Below are 24,427 nucleotides of genomic sequence, written 5' to 3'. Positions count from 1 at the left end.
GAACCATAGAAACAAATGCCCTTCTCCTTCATCCCTGAGCCTTCTTGCCTATGAAGGTAATCTCCTGCTGTTTCCCACCAGAGTCATGTGCCAGCCCGAGTGTGGTGTGCGTCTGTTTGTCCCAGCATTGGTGGGGTCTTTCCTATTAAGTTGGTGGGCAGACAAGTTCCTGACATGACCACTGGCGTGAATCAGCTTGCTGTCCTCCTCCTGGCTTTATAGCTTACCTCAGTCTGATTCATATCTCTGCGGTTTAACACTTCCCCCAAGTTCAAACTTGTTTAGACAAAGCGTGAGTCAGTGCCTGTGTTGCACGCCAGCATTCTGCTTCCCTCTTTCTCATTCTAACCATCTGTGTTACTTCTTCAGATGTTGGGCTGCAGAACTTTTGGCATCTAACTTTTTGTTGTATCAATTCCGAGTTGTATGTGTAAACACGTAGTGGGTAGTGTGAAACTTTGGTGTTCTTAGAGCAGCTTTCAGGTGCCTTTGTGTATTTTTAAAGCCCATATTTCCTTTTCCATAGAAACCAGTGATTATTCAAGTCAGTATATTAGTTAGCTGCCAACATTTTCACCTGAGAGTAATCAGAGGCATGATATGAATGTTGTTAAATGGCATGTAAAGCAAGACTTTTGAGATACAACTGACAGTTTGGAGCTTTCACCTACGCTGTCCAGGGCAGATACTTCCAGTCAGGAAGTAGTATGGAGACGGCATCTGGTGGATCAACCAGAAGCCCCACCCACCACCTTTGTTGTGAAAAATGTACATACCACTAGAGGGAATAATGTGACATACCAGTTCCTACCCTAAACCCACTTCAACAGTTATGAATGTTCTGTCATTCTTGTTCCTTGCCTCCTTTTTCCTCCAACACGTGACATCACCTCAATATATGTCCCTAGTACACAGTACAAAACACAGTATAACACAGTTACAATACCATTTGCAAACCTGATGTCTGTTGCCCAATTTTGAGATTTCCTCAATTTTCACAAAAAGAGCATTTCACAGTTAGTTTATCTAATATCAGTTCCAGGCTGAGCGTGGTGGCTCATGCCTGTAATCCCAGCATTTGGGAGGCCAAGGCGGGTGGATCACTTGAGCCCAGGAGTTTGAGACCAGCCTGGACAACATGATGAAACACTGTCTCTACTAAAAATACAAAAAATTAGTTGGATGTGGTGGCGCACACTTGTAATTCCAGCTGTTTGAGAGGCTGAGGCACAGGAATCACTTGAACCCACGAGGCAGAGGTTGCAGTGAGCCAAGATTGTGCCACTGCACTCCAGCCTGGGAGACAGAGCAAGACTTGGTCTCAAAAAAAAATGGTTCCAAGTAAGGTCCACAAACTGAATTTGGTTAATAGAACTCTGAGCTCTCTTTTGATCTATAATAGTTAATATTTTGCCATTTCTTTGTTGAAGCCTGGATTGCTTGTTTTGTAGAAAAATCGTATGTTTTCTATTTTAGACTTGCATTTCTGTTGTTTCTTGAACATGTTCCACTATCTGCTATCAATTTAAGTGGTGAATAGTTAGATCTGGCTTTTTTATTAGATTCAGATTCACTTTGGTGGGGGTGAGGTTGGGGGAAAGTTCGTGGATGGTGCTGTGTGCTTCAGATCGGGTGACACTGATTATCCCATTTCCGGTGATGTTTGGATTGACCAGTGGATGTAGGTATTGTCAGTCTGTCATCTGCCCATTACAAAATTCTTATTGACCTTTCACTGATTGTTTTAGTTTCCATTGAGGATCACTGCCTTGATTCAGAATGGCAGTTTCCCAATTGTGTTATTTCTTCTTCATATGATTGTTTATATAAAGAAGAACCCTTCCCTTTTTTTTTGATGACTTAGTTATCTCAAGATATTATCTCATTTTTTAGTATAATAGGGTATTATTTTTTGTATAATCAGTTGGTGACATGGCCACTTCCTTAGATAAGCATTGAGTTGTTTTAAGGGTCATTATAAACTCAAGTTCGTTTTTTTTTTTTTTTTAAGACGCGGTTTCACCATGTTGGTCAAGCTGGTCTTGAACTCCCAATCTCAGGTGATCCGCCTGCGTTGGCCTCCAATTTCTTGGATTACAGGCATGAGCCACCACGCCCGGCCTTAAACTCAAGTTTTTAAAAAAATATATATTTGGTATGTCTCAATCCCTTCCAGTCATTAGTTTCTTGTGTCCAGATTACCCCATCTTTGGCTATTGGGAGCTCCTTGAAGTTGGCAAGACCCCCTCAGTTTGTGATAGCTTCCTTGCTTTTTGGCATAGGATAACCATCTTGCTCTTTGTACGAGTCCTGCCAGACCTGGAAACAGCTGTTTTTTCAAGGAGCCCTGTGAACAACAGCATTTTAAGATTTTCGTACTTTTGTTGATTAATTTAGACTGCTTTCATCTAATGTGATTATCTTCTTAAGCTGTAAGTACTTCTGTGTTAGATACTTATTTGGGGGGCTATGCTGCTAATATTAGCATGCATTTGAAGTCTTACTGCTAGTGTTAGACCACATTTGGGGGTGATAGGATTTTTTTTTTTTTTACTGGCATTTTACATGTTAATGTGCTGCTCACTCTAGTGCTCACAGGTTATACAGCATAACTGTTTGCCTTGTACTTACTGGTTTTCGGTTTAATCATTTAGACAAGCTTGACAAGCCTCTGTCAAAACCTGCTCAACTTGTTGTACTAAACTATCTTACCCTTGTCCTTCCTGCCTACTAAAGATCAGCAAAGATGACTTGTATGATCAGCCATTTTGTAAGCAGGTATTTCCATCAAGTAAGAGCTGGCCAGCACCCTAGCTTCATCCCTCTGCTGATGCCAAGGAGTATGTGGTTTATCTTGTTGAGCATCTATGATGAGCATATGTGTAAGAGGATACTACTGCTAGATAACAAGTTAGTACCACAGGATTTCCGAGAATAAAGTGTGGTTTGGGTTAATAAGACAAGGGTTGATAAAAGGAATGAGACTCGAGATTGGAGCTCCTCATGGTTTAGAATTTACATAGGCAGAAAAGAGAGAGAAGACATCCTAATGGCATATGACTGGGAACAGAGGTACAGGGGCAGTAATGAATATAACATGATTGGCAGCAATAAGGAGAGAACTGGAAAGTTGTATGGCAGGTGGGAGGTGGCATTGTGCTAGAACAGGAGATCTGATAAGGGGAAGACTGGACAGTAAGTCCAAAAGTTATTTGATTAGCTAGAAGGAATCGTTTTAAGCTTCTGAGCTGGAAATGCTGTTGATACACTTGTGTGTTGGGTAGATTTATTACCACAGAGCTTGAACAAGGCTGCTGACTAAGAAGCATTTGTAGTTGTCCAGATATGAATTAGTGTAACAGTGGGAATGGATAAAAGGAAATGAAACTACGATAATCAGAGAAATATTTTTAAAAGCCTTGGAAGGCTTTTAAAACCTGACATTGAAGGTTAGAAGATTTGGAGTAAAGAAGGAAAGGTTTAGAACTGGGCTGTGCAATATAGTAGCTACTAACCAGATTAACTAATTTAAATTAAATAATAGTTAAGATTCAACCCCACAGTCACACTAGACAAACTTCAGGTGCTCAGTAGCTGTATGTGACCAGCAGTACCACAATGAACAGCACAGATACAGAATACGGAAATTTCTGTTAGACCTGGTTTAGAACTGTATAACTGAAACAGAATAATGACACTAAATTATAGGAATGAGGAAGCAGGGGGGTTGAGGGCATGCTTTTTTGGAGGGGGATGAGATTTGATTTGAGACACGTTGAGTTTATGGTAGCCCTTTAACTGAAATTGTCCAGAGGCAACAGAAAGTGCCTAACTGTATTTCAGGAGTAGACACGGAGGTGGGGTTAGTAGTCATGGTGGGAGCCATGAGATTGTCTGGGCTTTCGTTAGCAGGTTGTAGGCTACAGGTAAAGACCTCAGCCAGGCAAGAAGTAGAACAGTCAGAGACATAAAAAGAAGAACCATGAAAGGTTTTGGTTTGGTTTTTACAGCACTGTCAGGACACTTAAGTAGAAGAATCTATTTAGCCAAGAGGGTGTCTTTGCTGGGCGGTTCGTTATTTCACTAGCATGTTGGGAAATGGAATGTGACTACAAGAAACTAGAGGAGAATGTGAGGTGGAAAGAGCCAATGTGTGCAGCTGGAGAGGAAGTAGAAGAGAGTGACGTGTTTGAGGGGGCGGCAGAGTCCAGTCAGAGGGCTTGTGCATGTCTGAAGGGGAAAGGCCTCTCTTGCTTGGCTGAGAGGTGTTCTCACTAATGGCAGGGGAAGAAGCGAGAGGCGCCGGGAGGAGCCCAGAGAGCTGACGAGGAGCCCAGAGAGCTGACGAGGGGGGGCCCGCCTGCTCCATGGCCCCTAGGCTCTCTGGTGGGGACACTTTGTGAAGTCCTCAGGAGGAGGCTTATCAGCTTGGTAGTGTTTACATGTGGTGGAGAGTCTCTAAGTACTATCTTGAATTGAAACAACAAGATAGTACTTTGAGTATTGAATTGAAACAACAAGGTATAAATTCTATGTATTTATAGACCTAGTTAGATACTCTGAATTTGGGGAAGTAGTTTGTTTTCTGTTTTTTGATTTAGCTTTTGGTTTTTCTGAAGAGCACTGTCTGTAATAGCTAACCCGCTTGTATGGAGTGGTGTGACCCGAAATACTTCTCCTGAAATCTTTTTACTTAAATAATGAACCTTTGGTCACACAGTCACTCATATGGCTATTTTTCTTTGATTTAAGGCAGTCATCACTAAGTAATGTGTGTGTGTGCTCGAGTCAGTTCATCTGAGTACATGTGCTGCTCTGAGAGAAATACCTTCCGTCATCTGCGATGGTCATTTAGTTAGGACACATATCTGAAAACTTCCTGTCTTAAAAGTTTGAACTGTTAAGTGTTGGAGTTTTGAAAGAGCAATCATGTGGGTTTTTGTTTTTTGCAGGTATGAATCTCCAGAAATAGCTTTAAATTGTGGAATAATGTTAAGAGAATGCATCAGACATGAACCACTTGCAAAAATCATTTTGTGGTCAGAACAGTTTTATGATTTCTTCAGATATGTCGAAATGTCAACATTTGACATAGCTTCAGATGCATTTGCCACATTCAAGGTAATGTAAAAACTGTAGAATTCTAAATACGCTTGAAAGATTAACAGGTGTGCTGGTTTTCTAAACCTTCATTGCCCTTCTAAATCTACACGTGGCTGCCCTCTAGTGGGAAGAGTAAGATAACGTTTTATATGTGTTTGTGTGATACAGGTATGTGCAGTAAAGTCACAGCTTTAAAAGGGTGGAAAAGTTAGATTCTAAAGTCTGTCGAAAAGAAGTCCTGTATGCTCAAAATTTTACTTCGCTGTTAAATTATGATTCAGTATGGCATACTGTACAACGTGTAACAACCAACTTTTCTCCTGTGTTGAAACATTGTGTAGCAGGTTTTTTTTGTTTGTTTGTTTGTTTGTTTGTTTTTGGTTAAGCACCAGATGAAGTAGTTGGCTTCTGTTCAGGGTTATGTTAATTTGGAATATACATGTCGTGAAATATTAGGACCACATTCAGGACAGAGATACTCATATTGTGGACAGGCCCAAGGAAACAGGATTCACTTCTCCCATCTCCTGCCCACACTGGATCGTGTCTATTGCATGTAGTGTGTGGACAGAATCACCTGCACTATTCAAATCATAGTGGATCCTCCCCGCTCCCCGTCTCCCTTCCCTCCATTGGTGGGTATCTGTATAAATTAAATACATACATGATGTGACGGCACTGTATAGGATGCCAATTCTTGTTTTGAGCTGCAAGGCTCTGTGCTGTTTACAGTATATGAATAAAGCAGGAATCTGTTTTTTACAATGAGAGCAGGCCTTTATAGATTACTTTCCCTTATGTAAGTTGCCTAACCTTATCAGTAAATATTTAGAACTATATTAATGTAAACCAGTATTTAGCATACTGATATGCAGACAACCATGCTCAGAAACCGTGAACACTGTCACAATGAAAAGTGGCCACCTTTCTGGGGAAGGCCTAGTTTTATGATTATGAAGAGCCCAAGAGATAATGAGCACACACTTTCGTGTCTGGGTGAAATAAGTTCCACCCCAGGGTGAATAAATGCCCTAAAGATAGGATGAAACCCGAGGACCTGATTATTAGGGTTTTACATTGAATGAGAATCAGGTCATAGTGTGAGAGGCCCCCCCAGGGAGTTATTGTCCAGCCATCTTAAAGAGGGAATCGGAAGCCTCGAGTGAGGGCCCAGGTATTTGTATGTCAATGTACAAAGCAAAACAAAATGAATTTGAGATTATAACATAGAGTGGTCGGTATAATGTCTTAGTTGTCACTGCAGGTGGTGGGCTAGGACTCATGCTTATAAGGCATCGGTGGAAGGGTGTGCCCCATTCAGAAGCAGCAGACCCACCATGAAGGGAGGTGTAGCAGCACCTGTGTCAAGGAGAGATTCCCCTGTGTTGAAGGACAGCCAGGAGCCCTAGGGTGGCAGCACTCCGGGCACGTGAAGGTGAGGGAAGAGGACTGAGCAGCCACAGTGATGTGGGAGAATGCAGCAAGACCCCTGACCCTGTGGAGGATGTGGATGACATACTTCTGGCACAGATGGTAAAGGTGGCCTAGAGGTGAGAGAGATCTGCTGACTACGTGCTGAAAATGGCCTTTGCAGTGAGTCTTGTCTGGCCTTGCTGATAGTTTTCATTTCAGTTAGGGTTACTTCTTTTGATAATTCTCACCAAGGAGAAAATGGCAGTGATGGATTGCTATGGGTAAAGCAGCCCTATCAGGTCATGGTGGCCAGAGAGGGGGACTGAGCAGCCAGGCAGGTCACCCCTAATTGACAAAGGGGAAGCTTCATAAAACAAGGTAGCGTCCTAAGGGTGACTCTGGAGGGAGAGAGCTCTGGGGAGCTGGCCTGGACTGTGCATCTCAAGTGCTCGTGATTGCATGCAAAGGAAGGAGCTAGTAAAGAGGAGAGGCCCCCAGACAGAGGATTCTCCAAGAAACAAAATTCACCAGAGTCTACGCCAAGACAGTACATGAAAGAGAGGACAGACCTCCCGTCATAATCTCAGGTGGCTAAACTACCAGACAGGTGGAAGTCACCCTCTTACTCCTTCCTGAAAGAAACTCCAGTCAGGGGAGGAAGGAAGACCAGCAGGAACAGTCTCCCAGCTGCACACCAGAGGTACCGACACAGAGCTGCTCCTCTCCTGCTTTGCTGCTAGTCTCCTCTTTGCAAAGAATATTTTTATAATGGAAAGGGAGAATAGATCTATGGTTCATGCTGTACTTTAAGAACGTGACAAGAGTGCCCTCCCAGAAAACATGCTCTGCACACAGAAATTTTCAAACACATGGTGGCTCATCCACAGCCTTGGAACAGGTGCCGAATCTTAAAAGGAAATTAAAACTGCTCTAGGCCAGGTGCTGTGGCTCATGCATATAATCCCAGCACTTTGGGAGGCCGAGGTGGGTGGATCACCTGAGGTCAGGAGTTCAAGACCAGCCTGCCCAACCCTGTCTCTACTAAAAAATACAAAAGCCAATTATGGTGGCATGTGCCCATCCATAATCCCAGCTACTCAGGAGGCTGAGGCACAAGAATCCCTTGAACCTGGGAGGCAGAGGTTACAGTGAGCTGAGATCATACCATTGCACTCCAGCCTGGCGGCAGAGTGAGACTCTGATTTTTTAAATTAAAAAAAAAAAAAAAAAAAAGCTCTAAATATGTCTAAAACTCAGATGGCCAAATATTTGTTAATTTTTTTTCTTTTTCTTTTTTTTTTTTTTTTTTTGAGGAATTGAGATGGGGAGGGGCATTAGAAGGCCAAAAATATGTTTCCAGTGTTCTAGATTGAAAGAAGGTAGATTCCCCAGAAGTCTGATGGAATTTGCAGCTTGATACTTTACCTGCATAAGCTTCTAGAAATTACTTGTAAAGAGATGGTTTCTGAGCATTTTGGAAAGGAAACTGCACCCACACCTATCATGCATTCACTAAGAGGAAGTTCAGTCATACTGATCTCATCGGTACTGGTGGATTGGGGGTTAAAAAAGTGTGGCTGCCTGGGTTCAAACCATCTCTGCTGCTGATTTCACCTCAGTCTTTTCATCTGTTCAGAAGCAGGTAACATGAGCATATCAGTTACTATGCCTTCACACAGTATCTGTGCAGTAAACATTAGCTGTTAGAATTACTCCTTCATTGTAAGGATATGCTAGATGTATACTTCTACAAATCTGTTTTCATGGAAACTGTAAAATAGCTGTGCTGGATGGAGTTTCAGTATAGTGATTCACAACGAGTCGTATGTCATATCCATACGCTCTTGGCAAGTAAATTGCCGTCACCCTACAAAGGACCTTCTAGTGAATCTCCATGGGGCTTTCCCCACCCAGCACAGCTGAATGTTTTTATTAATAACTGAAATAAAGGGTAACAAGGCATCCTAAATGTATAGATGTTAGCCATGAAGGGAAGGACAACAGATAACAGAGGATCCTAAAACTTAGAAAGATCCAGAGAGACCAGAATATAGCAGGATGACATTAAATACAGATAACTGAGTTCCTCCACTTGACCCAACTGTATAAAACGTGGGATAGAGGAATCACACAAAAATAATTAATAGAAAATGAGATACCGGGTGGTTGTCCGTGTCCGGAGAACGCTCAGTGTTCTAGGACAGATCAGACATTTTGTAATGATGCCTGAAATAAACACTGACCACCTCGACGAGCAACAGGTTCAACTCCTGGCAGAGATGTGTATACTTATTGATGAAAATGACAATAAAATTGGGGCTGAGACCAAGAAGAATTGTCACCTGAATGAGAACATTGACAAAGGATTATTGCATCGAGCTTTTAGTGTCTTCTTATTCAACACTGAAAATAAGCTTCTGCTACAGCAAAGATCAGATGCTAAGATTACCTTTCCAGGTTTGTACACTTAGTGTACAGTATTTTGTTTGTACAATAATTTGACTTTTTATCATTCTGAATTCCTGGAACCAAGGTCAAAAAGGGAAATCCTGTGAATGGCATATTTTATATTCTACGTAAAGTAAGTTTATACAGTAAGTGCAACCTAATACAACAGCAATAAAGAATAAGCTAGTGAGCAGTTGAGCAATGTGTAAAAAAAAAAAAAAAAAAGAAAATGAGATACCAAGTATAATAATTACTAGAATGTAGATGTTTTCATATCATACTTTAGGAAGGAAGTATTGTTATTACTGACTTTCCAGGGAAGTGCAGCCTGGAGATGTTGATCGAAATCAGACAATAAATGAGGAAGTCAAACTTTGGACCCAGGCAGGCAGGCTGCCTCCCAGGGCCCACTTTGAGTAAACAATTTTGAATACCTCCAATACAATTAAGCAGTATGATAATGTGTTCCCGCAGAGCTCTATGTGACCATGTAGTATGTAGCCTAAGGAGCTTGATAGTCTCACTCCACTGTGAGCTTATTAGGTAACAACACATAAATGTGTTCCATTCCAGGTGCTATACTTTAAGAGGCACATAGACAAATAGATGACATTCAGAAGACAGTAGATGGTGAGAGGGACTCAGAACCCTGTCATTGGAGGAGTGGTTAAAGGAACTGGACGTATTTAGCCTGGAGAAGAGAAGACTCGGTAGGGGCCTGTCATGAGATCACTACTTGTATTTGAAGCAAGGCCCATAGAAAATGGACTAGCACATGTCTGTCGGCTCAGTGGTTCCTGGAAGGAACTTGGGGGTAGGTTTGACCCTAGCACAGGAAGAACTTTCTCACTATAAAAGCTCCAGAGGTGAATCACACAGCTGGAAGAATTTCTTGTCTTTAGACACAGTCAAACCTCAAGTGAGAAATAGGGCCAAATGGTTTGCCAAAGTGTGAAAATAAGCCCCCGGGTTAGCAGGATTTCTTCAGAGATTCAGGGCTGTCTTAGTCACGTGATGTTTTGGCCTAAACTCAAGCTTTTAGGAAGCTTTTAAATTCAGCCCACCCTAAAAGTTGACTGCTCAGTCTTCTGGACTTGGGAAGTGATTCCTAGTCTTTCTTCTGTTATATGAGGGCCTGGAATAGACTGGAATTCAGATAGATGGAAGATCAGGAATCCTTTTCTTCTTCCCTCTGCTGACTGACCGAGCAACTCTGCTGGTCCGGGTCACATGCACTCTAAACTCTGCAGGTCCACATGCCCTTTGCCCTTTATATTCTATTCTGTTGGTTTCCACATACACCCCGCGCTCACCCCGGTTTGAGCTGTCCGGAGTTTTTGGCTGCAGTCACTAGGCTAAGTCCCTTCTCATCTCTCAGTAGACACAGGCGCTGCCAGCGTCCTCATCCCCTCCTCCTCCTGGCTTAGTTCACCGTTTTCTCTGTGCTGGCTCTTAGCAGTTGCTCTTTTCCTACTGGTGTTTTACCCCCCAACCCCACTCCAGGCTTTTGAATGACCCTTCTTATCAAAGGGTTTTCATCCTCTTATACCTGGGTCCAGCTCCTCCTTGAGCAGACTCTGAGTGCCCCATTCAATCTCTCCCACCCAAAGGCCATTGAGATTTGATTTTTGGTTGGCAACAGTTTCTTAACTTTCCAGATAATAACACACAGAATCTCCCCTACATGGGAAGATTCTCGGTGTCTGCTCTGTGCCAGGCACTTTTTTTTTTTTTTAATGGCGTTTTGCTCTTGTTGCCCAGGCTGGAGTACAACGGTGTTCAGCTTACTGCAGCCTCCATTTCCCTGGTTCAAGGATTCTCCTGCCTCAGCCTCTGGAGTAGCTGGGATTATAGGCATTCGCTACCACGCCCAGCTAATTTTTTGTATTTAGAGACAGGGTTTCACCATGTTAGTCAGGCTGGTCTTGCCTGACCTCAGATGATCCACCCACTTCAGCAAGGCACTATTCTTTAGGTGCGGGGGATTCAGCAGTGAACCTTAAGACAAACCTTGCCATTGTGGCACCTCCACAGCAGGACACCAGCCATAAACACACCACAATAGCATGCTAAATGATGCTGTCCGTACTTGATACATTCCCCTTCAGGTCCTCATGTTCCTCACTCCTTTGCATCTGTGACCCCATGGACCAAGGTACGATAATAGAAATTCTCTTTCTTTCCTCTTCTCCTTCCCCTGCGTTGTAGCACTTCTTGCCAAGCTCTTGAGGGTACTCAAAATATTAACTCCAGGTTTTCTAATTTTGTCTGTCCAGTCCTCCATGAGGATTTGGGAAAAATTGGGTCGGTCATTCCTGGGCATCCCTGTTACAATCAGGAAATACAACACATACCCTATCCAGCAGTTTGAACAACTGTCTTTGGGGTGGGGTTAGAAACCTTCACAAAACATACTTTGAAGATTGCTGAATGTGGTGGTTTTTTCCAAACATGTTCCCTGTTTTTATTGGTTCATTCATTCATTTATTAAATATTAAGCTCTTACTATGTGCTGGGCACTACATAGGTGCTGGGGATTCAAAGGTTAATGAAAAGAGACATGATCCTTGTATTTATGGAACTTACAGTGTAGTATAAGAGAGACTTGAATCAAATAATCCCACTAACCAGTGTAAAGTCAGAGCTGTGTCCAATGCTTTCATGCTGGTGCCCAGTTAGGAGGAGTGGCCGTCTGAAGGGTGAGCAATAGATAACCAGGCAGTGGGGAAAGCCTGTACAGAGGCCTTTTCAGGAAGGATGTTAACAGAAAGTAGGTGACAAAAGAGCTCCCTATAGAGTCTGGGACCTGACATCGAGCAAGCTGTGGCACTCCCCTCGTTTGTTTGACCATGGGACATTTCTTAAAGCATTTCTCAGAACCAGTATTTCATGTCAGCATACTTCAGGAAACACAAGTTCTTGGTAACCTGGGCAACCTTCAAACATAAACAGGAAAGAAGACTAGGAAAGTTGGTTGGGAGAAAGGCGGTGATTGGCATTATCCTCTTTAGCAGTGGTACAAAGGACGTTGATCCATTAGTTCAGCAGCTGCTGGCCAGGCACTCCTGCTGTCACCTGTTCCCTTTCTCTTCCCACCCAGTGAGACCAAGGCTAGTCCATTGCTGACTTCCAGGTCCTTGAAGGCAGGGATCACATCTTTTTGTCTTTGAAGCCCTAGCACCTAAACTTTACGTGGCACATAGTAAATATTTCTGAATGATCGATCCTTGGGAAAGTTATGGGGTGAGGCATAGGTTCTGTTTCATAGTAATACAAAATCATACTGGAGGTCACACTCATTGTTAATTCTACGTTATCGCACCAGCATTCTGCTTACCTAGAAGCTAATGTTCATAGTATGATGGAGCTTTTAAAACACGTTCTACCTTTTAAAAAAATGCTCATTCGCTGTGAAACTGAATGTGATTGAATTTAGGAGGAAAAAAATAGAGCCTCTAATACTTATTCTAATAAAATTTCCTCTTTCTCCGCAGGAGCACTAAGTGGGCGTGGAAATCTATTTGACAATTTACCACTACTGTTAGCTTTGATGTTTTTGTTTTTATTTTTAAATAACCAGCTCACTTGAGGAGTGTTAACTTTAATTTCACTACAATTCCTTGTTCTTTTCTTTTAGTTTATATTTCCATTGCTTTTATAATTTTTCCTTCAAAGAGCTATAGATCCATGACTCATCATGATTATTAAAATTACAGTTTTAATAATGATTGTGTTTTGCTTTTAAGGAATCCACATTTTTAGTACAATTCATGAACAAATGTTAAGTATGGTGATTTCTAACAACGGTTTTTGTCAGGTAAAATGGTGTGAAATGTTTAAGATTCTCTTTGAAAACCTGGAGAACAACTGTAAAAAGATTTTTTTTTTCTTTTTCTAGGATTTACTTACAAGACATAAATTGCTCAGTGCAGAATTTTTGGAACAGCATTATGATAGAGTAAGTATATGAAATATTTTTAAATAATAAATTGTAACTTCTGTTACCAGAAATGAAAGCCTTAAATTAGGTTTTATACTAGAATATTTATTTTGTGTATGTAATGCTTATAAATGGAGCTGTAGTTATTTCTCTACTAAAACAGCTTGTAGAATATTACTTGGTCAGAAGTAGATCTTTTTGATTGACATACTGCCCTTTGAAGCTTTTATTGCTTTAAAAGAGGAAAATAGAGCGTTTTGCTGCTAAAATGATAGTTAAAGATAGTAGGAAAATTATCTGACTTTTTAACTTTTCCTTCCTTTTCCATCAGTTGCCCCACATTTCTGCTGCATACAAATAGAGAGAAAGGGAGGCAGCAGCTGATAGGATGAGAGCAGCACTGGCCAGAGGGGATGGGAGCCCGGCTCTGCTCCTGCTCTACTGCTAACTCCTTTGTGGCCATGGCCAAGGCAGTTAACCGCTTGGGGACTTAGAAGTCCGTCCTTATTGTAAAATGAGGACATTGGACTAGCCTGTCGGTAAGGTCCCTTCCAGCACTGAGTCAATGTCAGATGTTCCTGGTCATAGTGTCCCCCAGAGATTTGTAAATGATTCCCAGAGTGCTTGATAACTTGATTTCCCTAGACCCGCACAGCCGCCTCTAGGGCTGCCACGTGAAACGATCTCTTCCACCGCTGCCAGTTCTGCAGCCTCAGGAGGATCTTCCAGGATCCCCACAAACACACTGTTGTGATACACTGTTTAACTACACATCCTCGAAGATTCTGATAGGTACCCTTAGAGAAGTTAGAGAATGACAGTCCACTTAAAATTCCTATCTGTCCTGCAAGATTTGGTTTAGATTTTAATTTTCCCACTACTTGTTTAAATTTTTGAAATCCTAAGTATTATGAATACTTCATTATTCACTTTGCTGTTCAAATACATTATGAGATTCTTAGAGGCAAAAATCTATGCTTCCTCGTTCTTTTGTGTTCTTTTTTTCCTATCTTTTCCCCCTGCACTCCACTCCCAGTAAGATCATGACACAACATGAGCACCTAAGTCCCTCAGAAGTAGCCTCATAAATGGCTTACAAATTGCTGGTCTCTTATTTCAGCTCATGTATATTTGGATGGGGGTGTGTTTCTTCTTGTATGTTCATTGCTTTAAAATGGGAGCCTTGTCATCATCAGGGCCTTTTTACAGTAGTTAGAAGCATGGACTTGAGCCTTTGATTGCCTGGAGTCTGGCTGCAAGTCCCATCCCTGCCTTGGGGGCTAGGAAGACTTCAGCCACTGCCTTGATGCACCGTCCGTGCCTTCAGGGTCTTCTGCCCTGAACAAGGCTCTTCATAATACCTGCCTTCTGGGGTCATTGTGAGGATTAGAATGTTTATGTGATGAACATGGCGCAGTGCCAGGACACAGAAAGCATTTAATAAATGTTAGCTCATTTATCATCAACACAAAGATTTTTTAACATACCAGTAATTTAAGGCCTACCAGAGTCACAGACTGGCTAATTTCTAAGACATTTGCTACAGTGAAATCTGTTTACTCTTCAGTAAAATGGCTTCCTGCATGTTATTAATAGATGACATCAGTTAACGGGATTTTAGAAAAATGTATGTGAGGCAACTAATAAATACATGGAAAGCAGTCAGATCTTACAGGGGGAGAAGCAGTGGGGGATGTGGGTAATTTACAGCCACAGCTGAGGTTATTGCACCAAAATGCATGCTCTAAATTCTGGTACACATTGGCTCTGAGCTTTCTAATAACCAAAGCATAGAAAGAAAGAAAAGCAGTTAAAAGATGACAGTATTTGTAGAGTAAAATATATGCTGGCTGCCCAAAAGAAAAGTAGCCTTTCCTAGCACTGGGACCTGAAACAAATTTCTCCCCTTGGCATTCCTACAGGAGAGTCAAGTTACAGTGTCATGTGGTGGACAGCCATTGCCATGGCTCTGCAGTAAATAAAATGCCCAATTCCGGTGCAGTTCCCTGAAAGCAATCTTTGAGGAACCCAGAAGTGGGCAGGAGGGCAGGGATCTAGGTTCGTTACTTATCCTTTGTCCTAATTCAGAGAAAAAAATCTAACGTAACTGGAAGGAAACAGGGACTATATACATACTCTTCAGGCAGTTCTCCATGAAAAACTTCTTGCAACCAAGCTTGTCCAAAGAATTATGCAGCAGGAAATCTTAACTTGCATTTTCTATCAAGAACTTGAGGCATATATATTTTGTTACTGAAAGCAGGGCCAGTTGTTTTGATCACCAGTTCGATGATCATTTGAGAAGGCAGACTTAACAGCTCTTTCTGAAAAGAGAGAAATCTAACTGAAATACTTACTAAATAGATGGCCAATTGCCAAGAAGTAGGCAAAAGAAATCATGTATAATTCTGTGTTAGCTCTAAACCAATAAAGCAAATATTCGAGGCTTTGTGGTCTCTGTTAACTCTCCTGTCTGTTGTTCTATGAAAGCAGCGGTAAATAATACATAAACATAACAGTGAATTCACGTTCAAGAAACAAATGAGCATGGATGCGTTCCAGAAGAACTTTCTACAAACAGGCAGCAGGTCGTAGTTTGCCATCCCCTGCTCTAGACCACAGATGAATGGCTAATGAGGACCCACCATGAATCCTGGGCACCCATAGTTTTCCCACAGACAGATGACAAAGCAGGCATCCCCTGGCACTCACTCGCCATGACCGAAGGAAAGTCTCAGGAAAGCACCAAGATCCAGCAGTCATCCCAGTGCTGCAGACTTTTAGAATGTCTTAAATGTCTGTGGTTTACTCAGACAGACAAAAAATAAAATCTTAAGGCCAACTGGCCTTATCTACCAGGTTTTTGAAGGATAGCCTTGGCCCCGAGTGCTCATCATTTCAGTTTTCTAACTCTCTGCTTTATTGGGCTTCTAGCCCTCACCATTCCAGCAATGCCACTCTTGCCAGTGACCACTGTTTTGAAGATTCAGTGGACCTGTCAGTTCTTCAGTCTGCGGCATTTGTTCTCCCCGGGGCTTCATTCGTGCTCTGCCCTTACTTTTTTTATCTCCCGGGAATCTCCTTTCTCCCCGCCATTTCTGAGCGAAATTCTTCCCATCCGTCAGATCTGAGCCTAAGCCTCACCTTGTGTGGGCCATCTGCCTGGTTAACATAGTGCTGAATTTCTCCTCTCCAAATTTCTATTCTAAATTATTTTCTCTGTTTGCCTGATACATTGAAAGAGCAGGTAACTTTTCTCTTTGTGGTTGTGCTTTGAGCAAATTGAGTTCTTGTTTATAAAAAATATGAATTTTTCAATCTAACACCAAGATATGAGAGCAGACTCAACAAGCAGAAGTGTGGGGTCAGGGAGTTAGGCTTTGTGCATATGGAGTTTGGGGTGACAGGCCTGGATTTAAGCTCTCTCTATGGGCCTGGCTGGAACTGCGGTGGGGAGGGGGCTCAGTCCCAGGAGCCCTCTTCATGGAAGGGATTGGTGGGATCACCTGAGGGTCTCAGAGCAATCACATCAGAGGAAGACATGAAACAGAATGGCAGGGGAGCTAGGGAAACCGTCGGCCTTCATGGTATGAGAAGTGTGTCCTTAAGTTGATTTACAATGTTACCTACCAGTCTTTTTTTTCCCCTGCAATAATCCTGATATATTTTTTCTTATCTCTTAGTTTTTCAGTGAATATGAGAAGTTACTTCATTCAGAAAATTACGTGACAAAAAGACAGTCACTCAAGGTATGACAGACCTTTCATATAGCTTATTTTTCTGCACTTTGTGTTTGAAATTTGGTTTGGGGGAAAGGGAGATGTCCTGGATGAGTCGTAGACCTTTGGGAGAAATAAATACCCTTGCCCACAGTTAGGATTTTTCAGAAATGGGTGGAGTTGGACAGTGAGCCATGCGGGCACTTTCCTACCTCCTTGTAAGGCAGAGATACGCAAAGGGAAAGCGCAGGAGTTTGAAGAAGACTTCTGTCTCCTAGCGATGCATTATTTGAGATTCTGAGCCATAGTCCTGTCAACTAAGATGAAGGCACTGCAGGTGCTGTGCTCCTGGGCGGCACAGGCAGGTGTGTGAGGGTGGGGAGAGGCGATGTGCGTGTGAGGCTATGGACCGTAGACAGGCTTGGCTGCTTTGTATCAAATGTGAAATTTAAGATGTAAACTCTAGAACAAGGCAAACTACAACCCATGGGCTAAATCCAGCCAACTACCTGTTTTGTAAGTGAAATTTTACTGGAGTAAAGACGTGTTCATTTATTTACATATTGTCTATGGCTATTTTGAGCTCCAGCAGCAGAATTAAAGAGATGCCCAGAGGCCCTATGGCCTGCAAATCTAAAATATTTACCGTTTGGCCCTTGATAGTTTGCTGACTCCGCTGTAGAAAATTCTTAAAGCAGTTGATAAAAGCATACCCTCCGTTCTGTCAGTAAGCACTCCTGACAGCAGCTATAGATAAAATCACAGAGGATTTGCGGGGAAGTCATAATTTCATTCAGTTTTTTTGCCAGGTCCATTTAAAATTTGACTCTGCCCACAGTCCCCCCCACTGCCATAGGTGTCTGGACAGATAGACCAAGACTCCGTCCCCTCATCCCCTTCCTACCATGGGGAAATCTCCCTTGAAGACCTTGTCTTTCTGTGGAAAGACTAGAGGACACCAGGAGCATCTGGAACACTATGTCCTTTGATAGGAACGCCCCACCATCCACATTTTCAATCAGTCCTTTCTTTCGGACCAGTATATTCCTTATTCCAATAAGGCTGTAATTCCTGCAGTAGGGGATCTGTGACAGCCACAGCTGGGGCACAGGCACAGTCCAGCCAGACCCCGTGCTTTTCCATTCATTGCTGTTGCTTGGGCCCAGCCTCCCAGCCCTCCTCTTCGTCTAGTGTTGGGGCTCCCTAAAGATTTTTTCCCCGCCTCCCCTGGCTAGAGGATCATCTGCTGTCCTTTCATCTGTGGGGTTGGATAGAACTTCTGGCAGCTATGGGCGGAGTTTCTCCTCCCTGGACATCTGTGTGATAGAGCGGAGGTTCCTGGGGTCTCTCCTGCTCTGTGATCCTCAAAGAGCTGAGGTGTACTGCTCTTGCCAGTGGTTACACGAATGCACACAGTTCACTGGAGTCAGTATCTTCTAAGACCACAAAGGCCAGGCAGGATAGTCCAGGACAGTAGCTTCTAGGGCCATTATAGAAGGAAGTGGGGAGGGGGGTTACTGGCAACTTTGACCAAATGTTGGATTTTTGGGCTGTTTGGATAAGGAGAAAGGCTTTCAAGACCCTCTGCCATTCAGAGTTACCAACATGAAAAGAAAGGCTGAGACCACCATTTGCAAGCCCTTAGGAGTGGATGTAAAGCAAGTCGCTGGCTCCTGCAGTTCACGTTAGTGGTGGGCCTGTGAGCGCCTGATGAGCACACAGAGTGGCTTCCGCACCACTAGTGCTTTAAAGATGGATTTTAATTTGCACTCTTTTTTGTAGCCACATTGGCATTTATTTATTCCCATATTTATTTTGCCAGAAAATTTATATTTCCTATGCAAGACTTCAAGTTTTTTAGTAAAGGATTACATGTTTGGGCTGAGCACGGTGGCTCACACCTGTAATCCTAGCACTTTGGGAGGCCAGGGCAGGTGGATCACCTGAGTTCAGGAGTTCGAGACCAACCTGGCCAACATGGTGAAACCCTGTCTCTACTAAAAAGATCTCCAGAAATTAATTAGCTAGGTGTGGTGGCACAAGCCTGTAGTCCCAACTACTTGGGAGGCTGAGACATGAGAATTGCTTGAGCCTGGGAGGTGGAGATTGCAGTGAGCCAGGATTGTGCTACTGCACTACAGCCTGGGCGACAGAGTGACACTGTCTCAAAAACTTAAAAAAGGATTATGTATTTAAAGCCACCTTCCTTCAGATAACTGAAATGATCCATTTTCAGATTTTCTTTGGTTCTGTGATAGAGAAAAAATACCATGAAAGCTATAAGTCACGTAATACTAACTTTTGAATCTTCCTAAGAGTAGATACTGGTTGCTTCTCACCGTAAGAATAGATTTTGTGATTCACATTGATGTGAAGCCTGTCTAAGCTTTTGAGTTCTTCCTGAGTTCCTTATAAAGCCTAAGTAAAATAGATTTGTTTTCTTGCACATCAGCTTATTTTTTACTTCTTATGATGATGGGTTACTTACCCAGAGATCAGTTGTCTGGAGACTTCAGCTATCTAGACATAGCCAGAAACCCGGACAGGAGGCAACAAAAGCAGTAAAGCAAGGCACAGTGGCGCTTTTCGCGGCTTTTCTTCCCTTAGCCCTCACAAGAAGTAGGGAGCCAGGGCTGGAACCCAGGCGTTCTGGCGCCAGGGACCGAGCTCTCCACTGCTCTGCCTCTGCCCACGAGGACCGCAGCTTGGCGCCTGCCCCACTGCCCACAACCTGAAGAAGTGACTGCTGGTTTTAGGAAAAGGAAAACCTAGAGGGTGCAGTGACAGTTTAAAAACTAGGCGTTTCTATGGTATAACCAGCTCTCCAGAAATTAGTAAACCCTGAAGCAAACAGATGTTTTTTAGCATAATTGGTATCATTAGTGATGATGGGGGGTCAGTAAGAAAACACTGGATTGTCTTCAGGATACTTGAGGAGAAGCAGAAAAATACTCACTGGTGTAAATCTTTCTGAATTAGCAGTAAGAAAAATTGAACCTGTGGCATGTGCAGCGTACACATATGGAAAACTTCAGACAGAAAACCCTTTATCCTGGGAAGTCCTGCTAAATAAAATTTTAAAAATTGTTTTAAATTAAGCTAAGGTTTGTGGTTAGTTAACAGAAATAATTGATAACTTTGTTTTGACCATTTTCTTGAATAGTTTCTTTTTAATGAGCCAACACAGATGCACGTGTAAGGATAGGCTGTGATGGTCTCCCACCCTGGGCCGAAGGGGCATCCCCTGCAGAGAGCAGTGCCAGGCCTGCCCTAGATGTCCTCTCCTCGAGGAAAGGTGGCAGAGAGTAGGCCCTTGATAGCTTTGGGGTCATAATTCAGTTCGGTTCTTCAAGCTTTTGAGTGTCTGCTAATATTCTGTACTTAGTGATGATTATAAAATACATTGGTTTTTATGAACTTTGATTTTTCTTTAAATCTTAATGACAGTGTAAGAGTAATTGTTTAAATGTCTTTTCAGCTTCTTGGTGAACTACTACTAGACAGACACAACTTCACAATTATGACAAAATACATCAGTAAACCTGAGAACCTCAAGTTAATGATGAACCTGCTGCGAGACAAAAGTCGCAACATCCAGTTTGAGGCCTTTCACGTTTTTAAGGTAGAGTAGTAAAACCATCAGGACGCTTTCCACTCAGATTGTTCATCTTCCATTCACAAACAACTGAAATTATTAGCCTCGTTTTGGTAATCCAGGTGACATAATTAAGTTCAGTCACTTTTCATATTTGTGTGCTATGACTTTTAAACAGAAAGGTAGACCTGGAAACAGGGGTTACTATTTGGATTTGGGAACAAGCAAGTTTACAGAGGAGTGTCACTAATCTTTGGAGTAGAAGATTATTAACTGCAAAACAAAAGCATTTCTTCATGCTTTCTGTAGACGTTTCATTCTTAAAATCCAGTCTGACCTCTTGTGCTGAGAAGTAATTTCTGCCCATTTTATTCTAAAATCAGAGTCTCTATTTAATACTAGACACTGTTTCAGGGCTGGCAGAGTGAGTTTATTAGCCGTATTTGTGTTAAAACATGTAATTATTAAGATTTTTTTCTCCAAATTGTAAAATAAGGCTTAAAGCAAAACCTAATTACCCTGACTTCACCACCAGCCCAGAGAGCATAGACGCATGCTTTTCTGTGCTGTGGCCGCAGCTCACGTGTGTCTCTGCATTTTGTTCTTTCTTTGTGCCTGACGTGCATTTCTCTCCATGCAGGTGTTTGTAGCCAATCCTAACAAGACACAGCCCATCCTAGACATCCTCCTCAAGAACCAGACCAAACTCATAGAGTTCCTCAGCAAGTTTCAGAATGACAGGACGGAGGATGAGCAGTTCAATGACGAGAAGACCTATTTAGTTAAACAGATCAGGGATTTGAAGAGACCAGCTCAGCAAGAAGCTTAATCTCCAATAAACATCTATATTAAATCCAAATTCAGCGTTTGCTGTTAGCTATTCAGCATCAGGCACTCTTATTGATTCGTGAGGAACATTACTGCTAATCTACTGTTAAGTGAACGGTTTTTCATTTTACCCTTTTGTTTTTCAGTCCAGGTTGGAGATCGTAGCTGCTGCTGCTTGCACACTAGGGCACATGTGGGCTTTCTCTTGATCTTTGTGTCATTTCAGAATTCAAAGACTCCGTGTGCTGCGGGAGTTCTGAACATGGCTGGGTTCATGAAGGCAAATGTGTGGATGAGAGTGTGGTTTAGGGAAGAGGGCATTGATCCAATCAGATTAGACCTATGTGTTTGCACCCGTCTTTGCTGGCGATCTGAGTGCAGTGTGGCATGCGCACACCTGGCATCCCTGCGTCAGATCGCGCGCCTTTGCTAAAGGAAGATCACGCAGAGCTTTATCTGAAATCAGAGGGGAACTGTATCCAAAAATGGGAATTTCGGGGCAGATAAAGTTGACATGCCAATAAATTGATACTGAAACTTAGCAACTTCTTAAAAGTGTGAAGAAGCCTCATAAGGTCATAAGGAAAATGTATATATGCTTTTCACAGCTTTCTAGAATTTTTCGACATTTGATTTTCTTGAGACTTGTAAACCTGGATATGTTGAAGAGTATTTGTTAATTTTACTTTTTGAAGATATTTTAAAACAGTAGAGCTAGCAATGACACCTTGCATTTCATTTCAACACTGCTTACAGGTTTCTTTTGTATATAATTCTTAGAATGCTCATTTCTTTTAAATGGTTTAATTTGTACAGCAGAGGAATGTTATTGTAGTAGTATGTAACTATTACCTAATACTGAGTTTTTGCAAAAAACAATGAATGCTCATATGTAATTGAAATACTTCAGATCACATGAAAATGCTGATTTAACATTTAATATCACAGCATTAAGAGAGAAAAAAGTAAACCAATCCTTTGTATTCAGTTACCTAATGGGGTGCCATCAATAAGCCTAGATCCAGCCCTGGAGCTCAGTCAGCCACACCTTCCTGCATCCTATTGGCCTTATTCATTTAAAGTGAGTTAACGAATCCGCCAGATCTGTGAATGATAGAGATTATGCTAAATTAATGCTGATTCTTTGTGTGTGTATGTGTGCGTGCGTGTGTGTGTGGGAAACCTCTGTACAGCACCTTTTCTTTCTTAGACTAAGTAACCCAGTACAGTAGTTGTGAAACTGAATAATGAAAACTTCGGCTTCTCTTAGAAAAAGAAGAGTTCCTAGTCATAGGTGTCCTATGGGAAAATTTATTTTTTTTAATGTCCTGTTCCTTAATGCTGCAAATTATCAGTATTTATAAAGTAACTGATTTTGCACCACTTTTTTGTTACTGTGACCACGGCAGAACAGTGTCTTCTAGACTCTATCTATGTCAAGTCATTAGAATGGTTATCTGTTCATTTTAGTGATACGACGAAGATCACAACTAACGACTTACAAATCAGAGTTTGCCAGTTCAAATTCAGCATGGCTGCAGCTGATTAAGAAATTGATATGATTATTCTTTGCTAGCCTCTCTAACTAATGGAATTATATATTGGCCAGTAAAATGGGCCTCCCAATTGCTGTTTCAGCAGGTTTTTAAACCTTCAAGGAACACCAGCTAGGAAGATAGTTCCAGAACATAGAGATATATTTTATTTTTATTAAAACGGCAGTCTGTGTCCTAATTGGCTCTTCCTGAGACTGAGACTGTCTGTACCAGAATCTGTGTGAATTAATTCATGTTTTTCTAGGGAAAGTAGGAAAGGCAATCTAGTCTCCTTGAAAAGAAACTCTTGGATGTTTAGGAAGGCAGACTTGGCGGTGATGTGGCGTCCTGGCTATTGTGGTGTCGTGCTGTGTGTATGGAGTTAGTGTGAAAACATGGATTACACCAAGTGGAAGAAATGTCTCCTGCCAAGCTCATTCTTAGAACCTAAACAGTAAAACAGCTTCCACTGTGGCAATGATGTCGTACGTAGCCTTGGTGGAAGACAGTGGGGGAGGGGTGCGGCGTGGCGGAGGCGTTCGTGGGTTACTCTCGCATTGGAATCTGAAGGTAGTAAATAAAGACTTCTGGGTTTTGTTTTTAAGCAAAACAATGTGAAAACATTTAAGGATGAAATGTTGCATTTGAAGTTATGATCGTTTAATATATTCATATTACCAAGACTATGATACTGGAAGTGGTTTCTTTTTGTGTTATAAAGGTTTAATTTTACCTAAGGCAGTGACTTATGTGATTTTTAACCCTTAAAAAAGTGGAGATGTATACATTTGTTAACAATGCCACGAAAGCATTTTCTTTCTCCTGAGGAAAAGTGAATTTCTTATCAGAATATTTGGCTGGCCCTGTAATTTAAATTAAAATAAAATTTTGGAGAAACAGCATCGTCTGTCTTTATGATGTATTATAGACAGTTGTGTTTGTGTTAACTGTGAACAGCTGCATCAGGAGACACACAAGCACGAATCTTGTCACCAGCTGAAAGCAGAGAGACAGTTAACACCCATTCCTGCCCACCGATCCTATTCAGGGCTTCACTTGACTCTCCCCCTGCCCATGTTTTCTGTACCTTTCCTGAGTAAAACTAAATGGCACCATTTCTTAGACCTAACGTTGGAGGAGCAGCTCCTCGGTCTTTGGTTCTGTGCTGCTTTGTTGTCGACACTGCAGGGCTGAGCTAGAGCTCTCAGCCCGCAGTATGTACAGGTTACTAGAGGGAAATGATCGTGAAGGCCAGGGGACCATGGAAGAAGCAGGAACAAAGGATGTCCCTGGTCTGTCTTCCAGGGTGCCTTGTAATCCTTAATTACGGATTTATTTTCACCCATCAGTCAATGAAGTCTTTATTCTCTGGAATGAAGGCAAGGGACGCACTTTTGCCAAAAACACTTCATCTGGGTAACAAGGTCCTGTTTGTTATTTCTGCCAAGTAGTTCAGTCTCCTTGTGTGCTGTAATTCCCCGAAGGCGACAAAGGCCCATTAAGTCATAACTTGTGACTTTGCCACTTCCTAGGATCTCCAGGCTAAGTACTGGATTCGCGCTTCAGCTCAAATTCCGCTTCCTACGTAATTACCAATCAAATGCCCTCCTCCCCTTGCCAAGAAAGCCCCAGAACATTGCACTGCCGGCAGCTCGGGAGTAGTGCAGTTCTCACCCAGCCTTCCCAGTAAGGACCCAGCAAGGTCCCCCCAAACCCCCACAATCAGGAAAGTGCTCTGAGGCTGCAGTCAGTGCCCAATACCATGTTCATTCTGGAGGCTAGAGCCACTCGAGGTCATGAGAAAGCCAACCCACGGATATGCCAAAGTCCTGTAGACGGCAGCCAG

At 42.3% G+C, this 24,427-nt stretch overlaps 1 protein-coding gene across 1 annotated transcript in view; it reads left to right on the top strand.

The window, feature by feature from the left end:
* Positions 1 to 23,483, top strand: part of CAB39 (calcium binding protein 39) — a 108,612-nt gene extending 85,129 nt beyond the window's left edge. The window contains exons 5-9 of the mRNA XM_039469847.2: positions 4,953 to 5,121; positions 12,863 to 12,922; positions 16,588 to 16,653; positions 20,102 to 20,245; positions 20,859 to 23,483. Of these exons, the coding sequence (XP_039325781.1) occupies positions 4,953 to 5,121; positions 12,863 to 12,922; positions 16,588 to 16,653; positions 20,102 to 20,245; positions 20,859 to 21,047 (628 nt within the window). The 3' untranslated portion in view covers positions 21,048 to 23,483. The remainder of the gene's footprint in view (positions 1 to 4,952; positions 5,122 to 12,862; positions 12,923 to 16,587; positions 16,654 to 20,101; positions 20,246 to 20,858) is intronic.
* The last annotated feature ends 944 nt before the right edge of the window (positions 23,484 to 24,427 follow it).

Source organism: Saimiri boliviensis, chromosome 5 (assembly GCF_048565385.1).
Source record: "Saimiri boliviensis isolate mSaiBol1 chromosome 5, mSaiBol1.pri, whole genome shotgun sequence".
Classification (NCBI taxonomy): domain Eukaryota; kingdom Metazoa; phylum Chordata; class Mammalia; order Primates; family Cebidae; genus Saimiri; species Saimiri boliviensis.
Note: the sequence above shows the minus strand (reverse complement) of the source record. Positions and strands in the feature narration are given on the sequence as shown.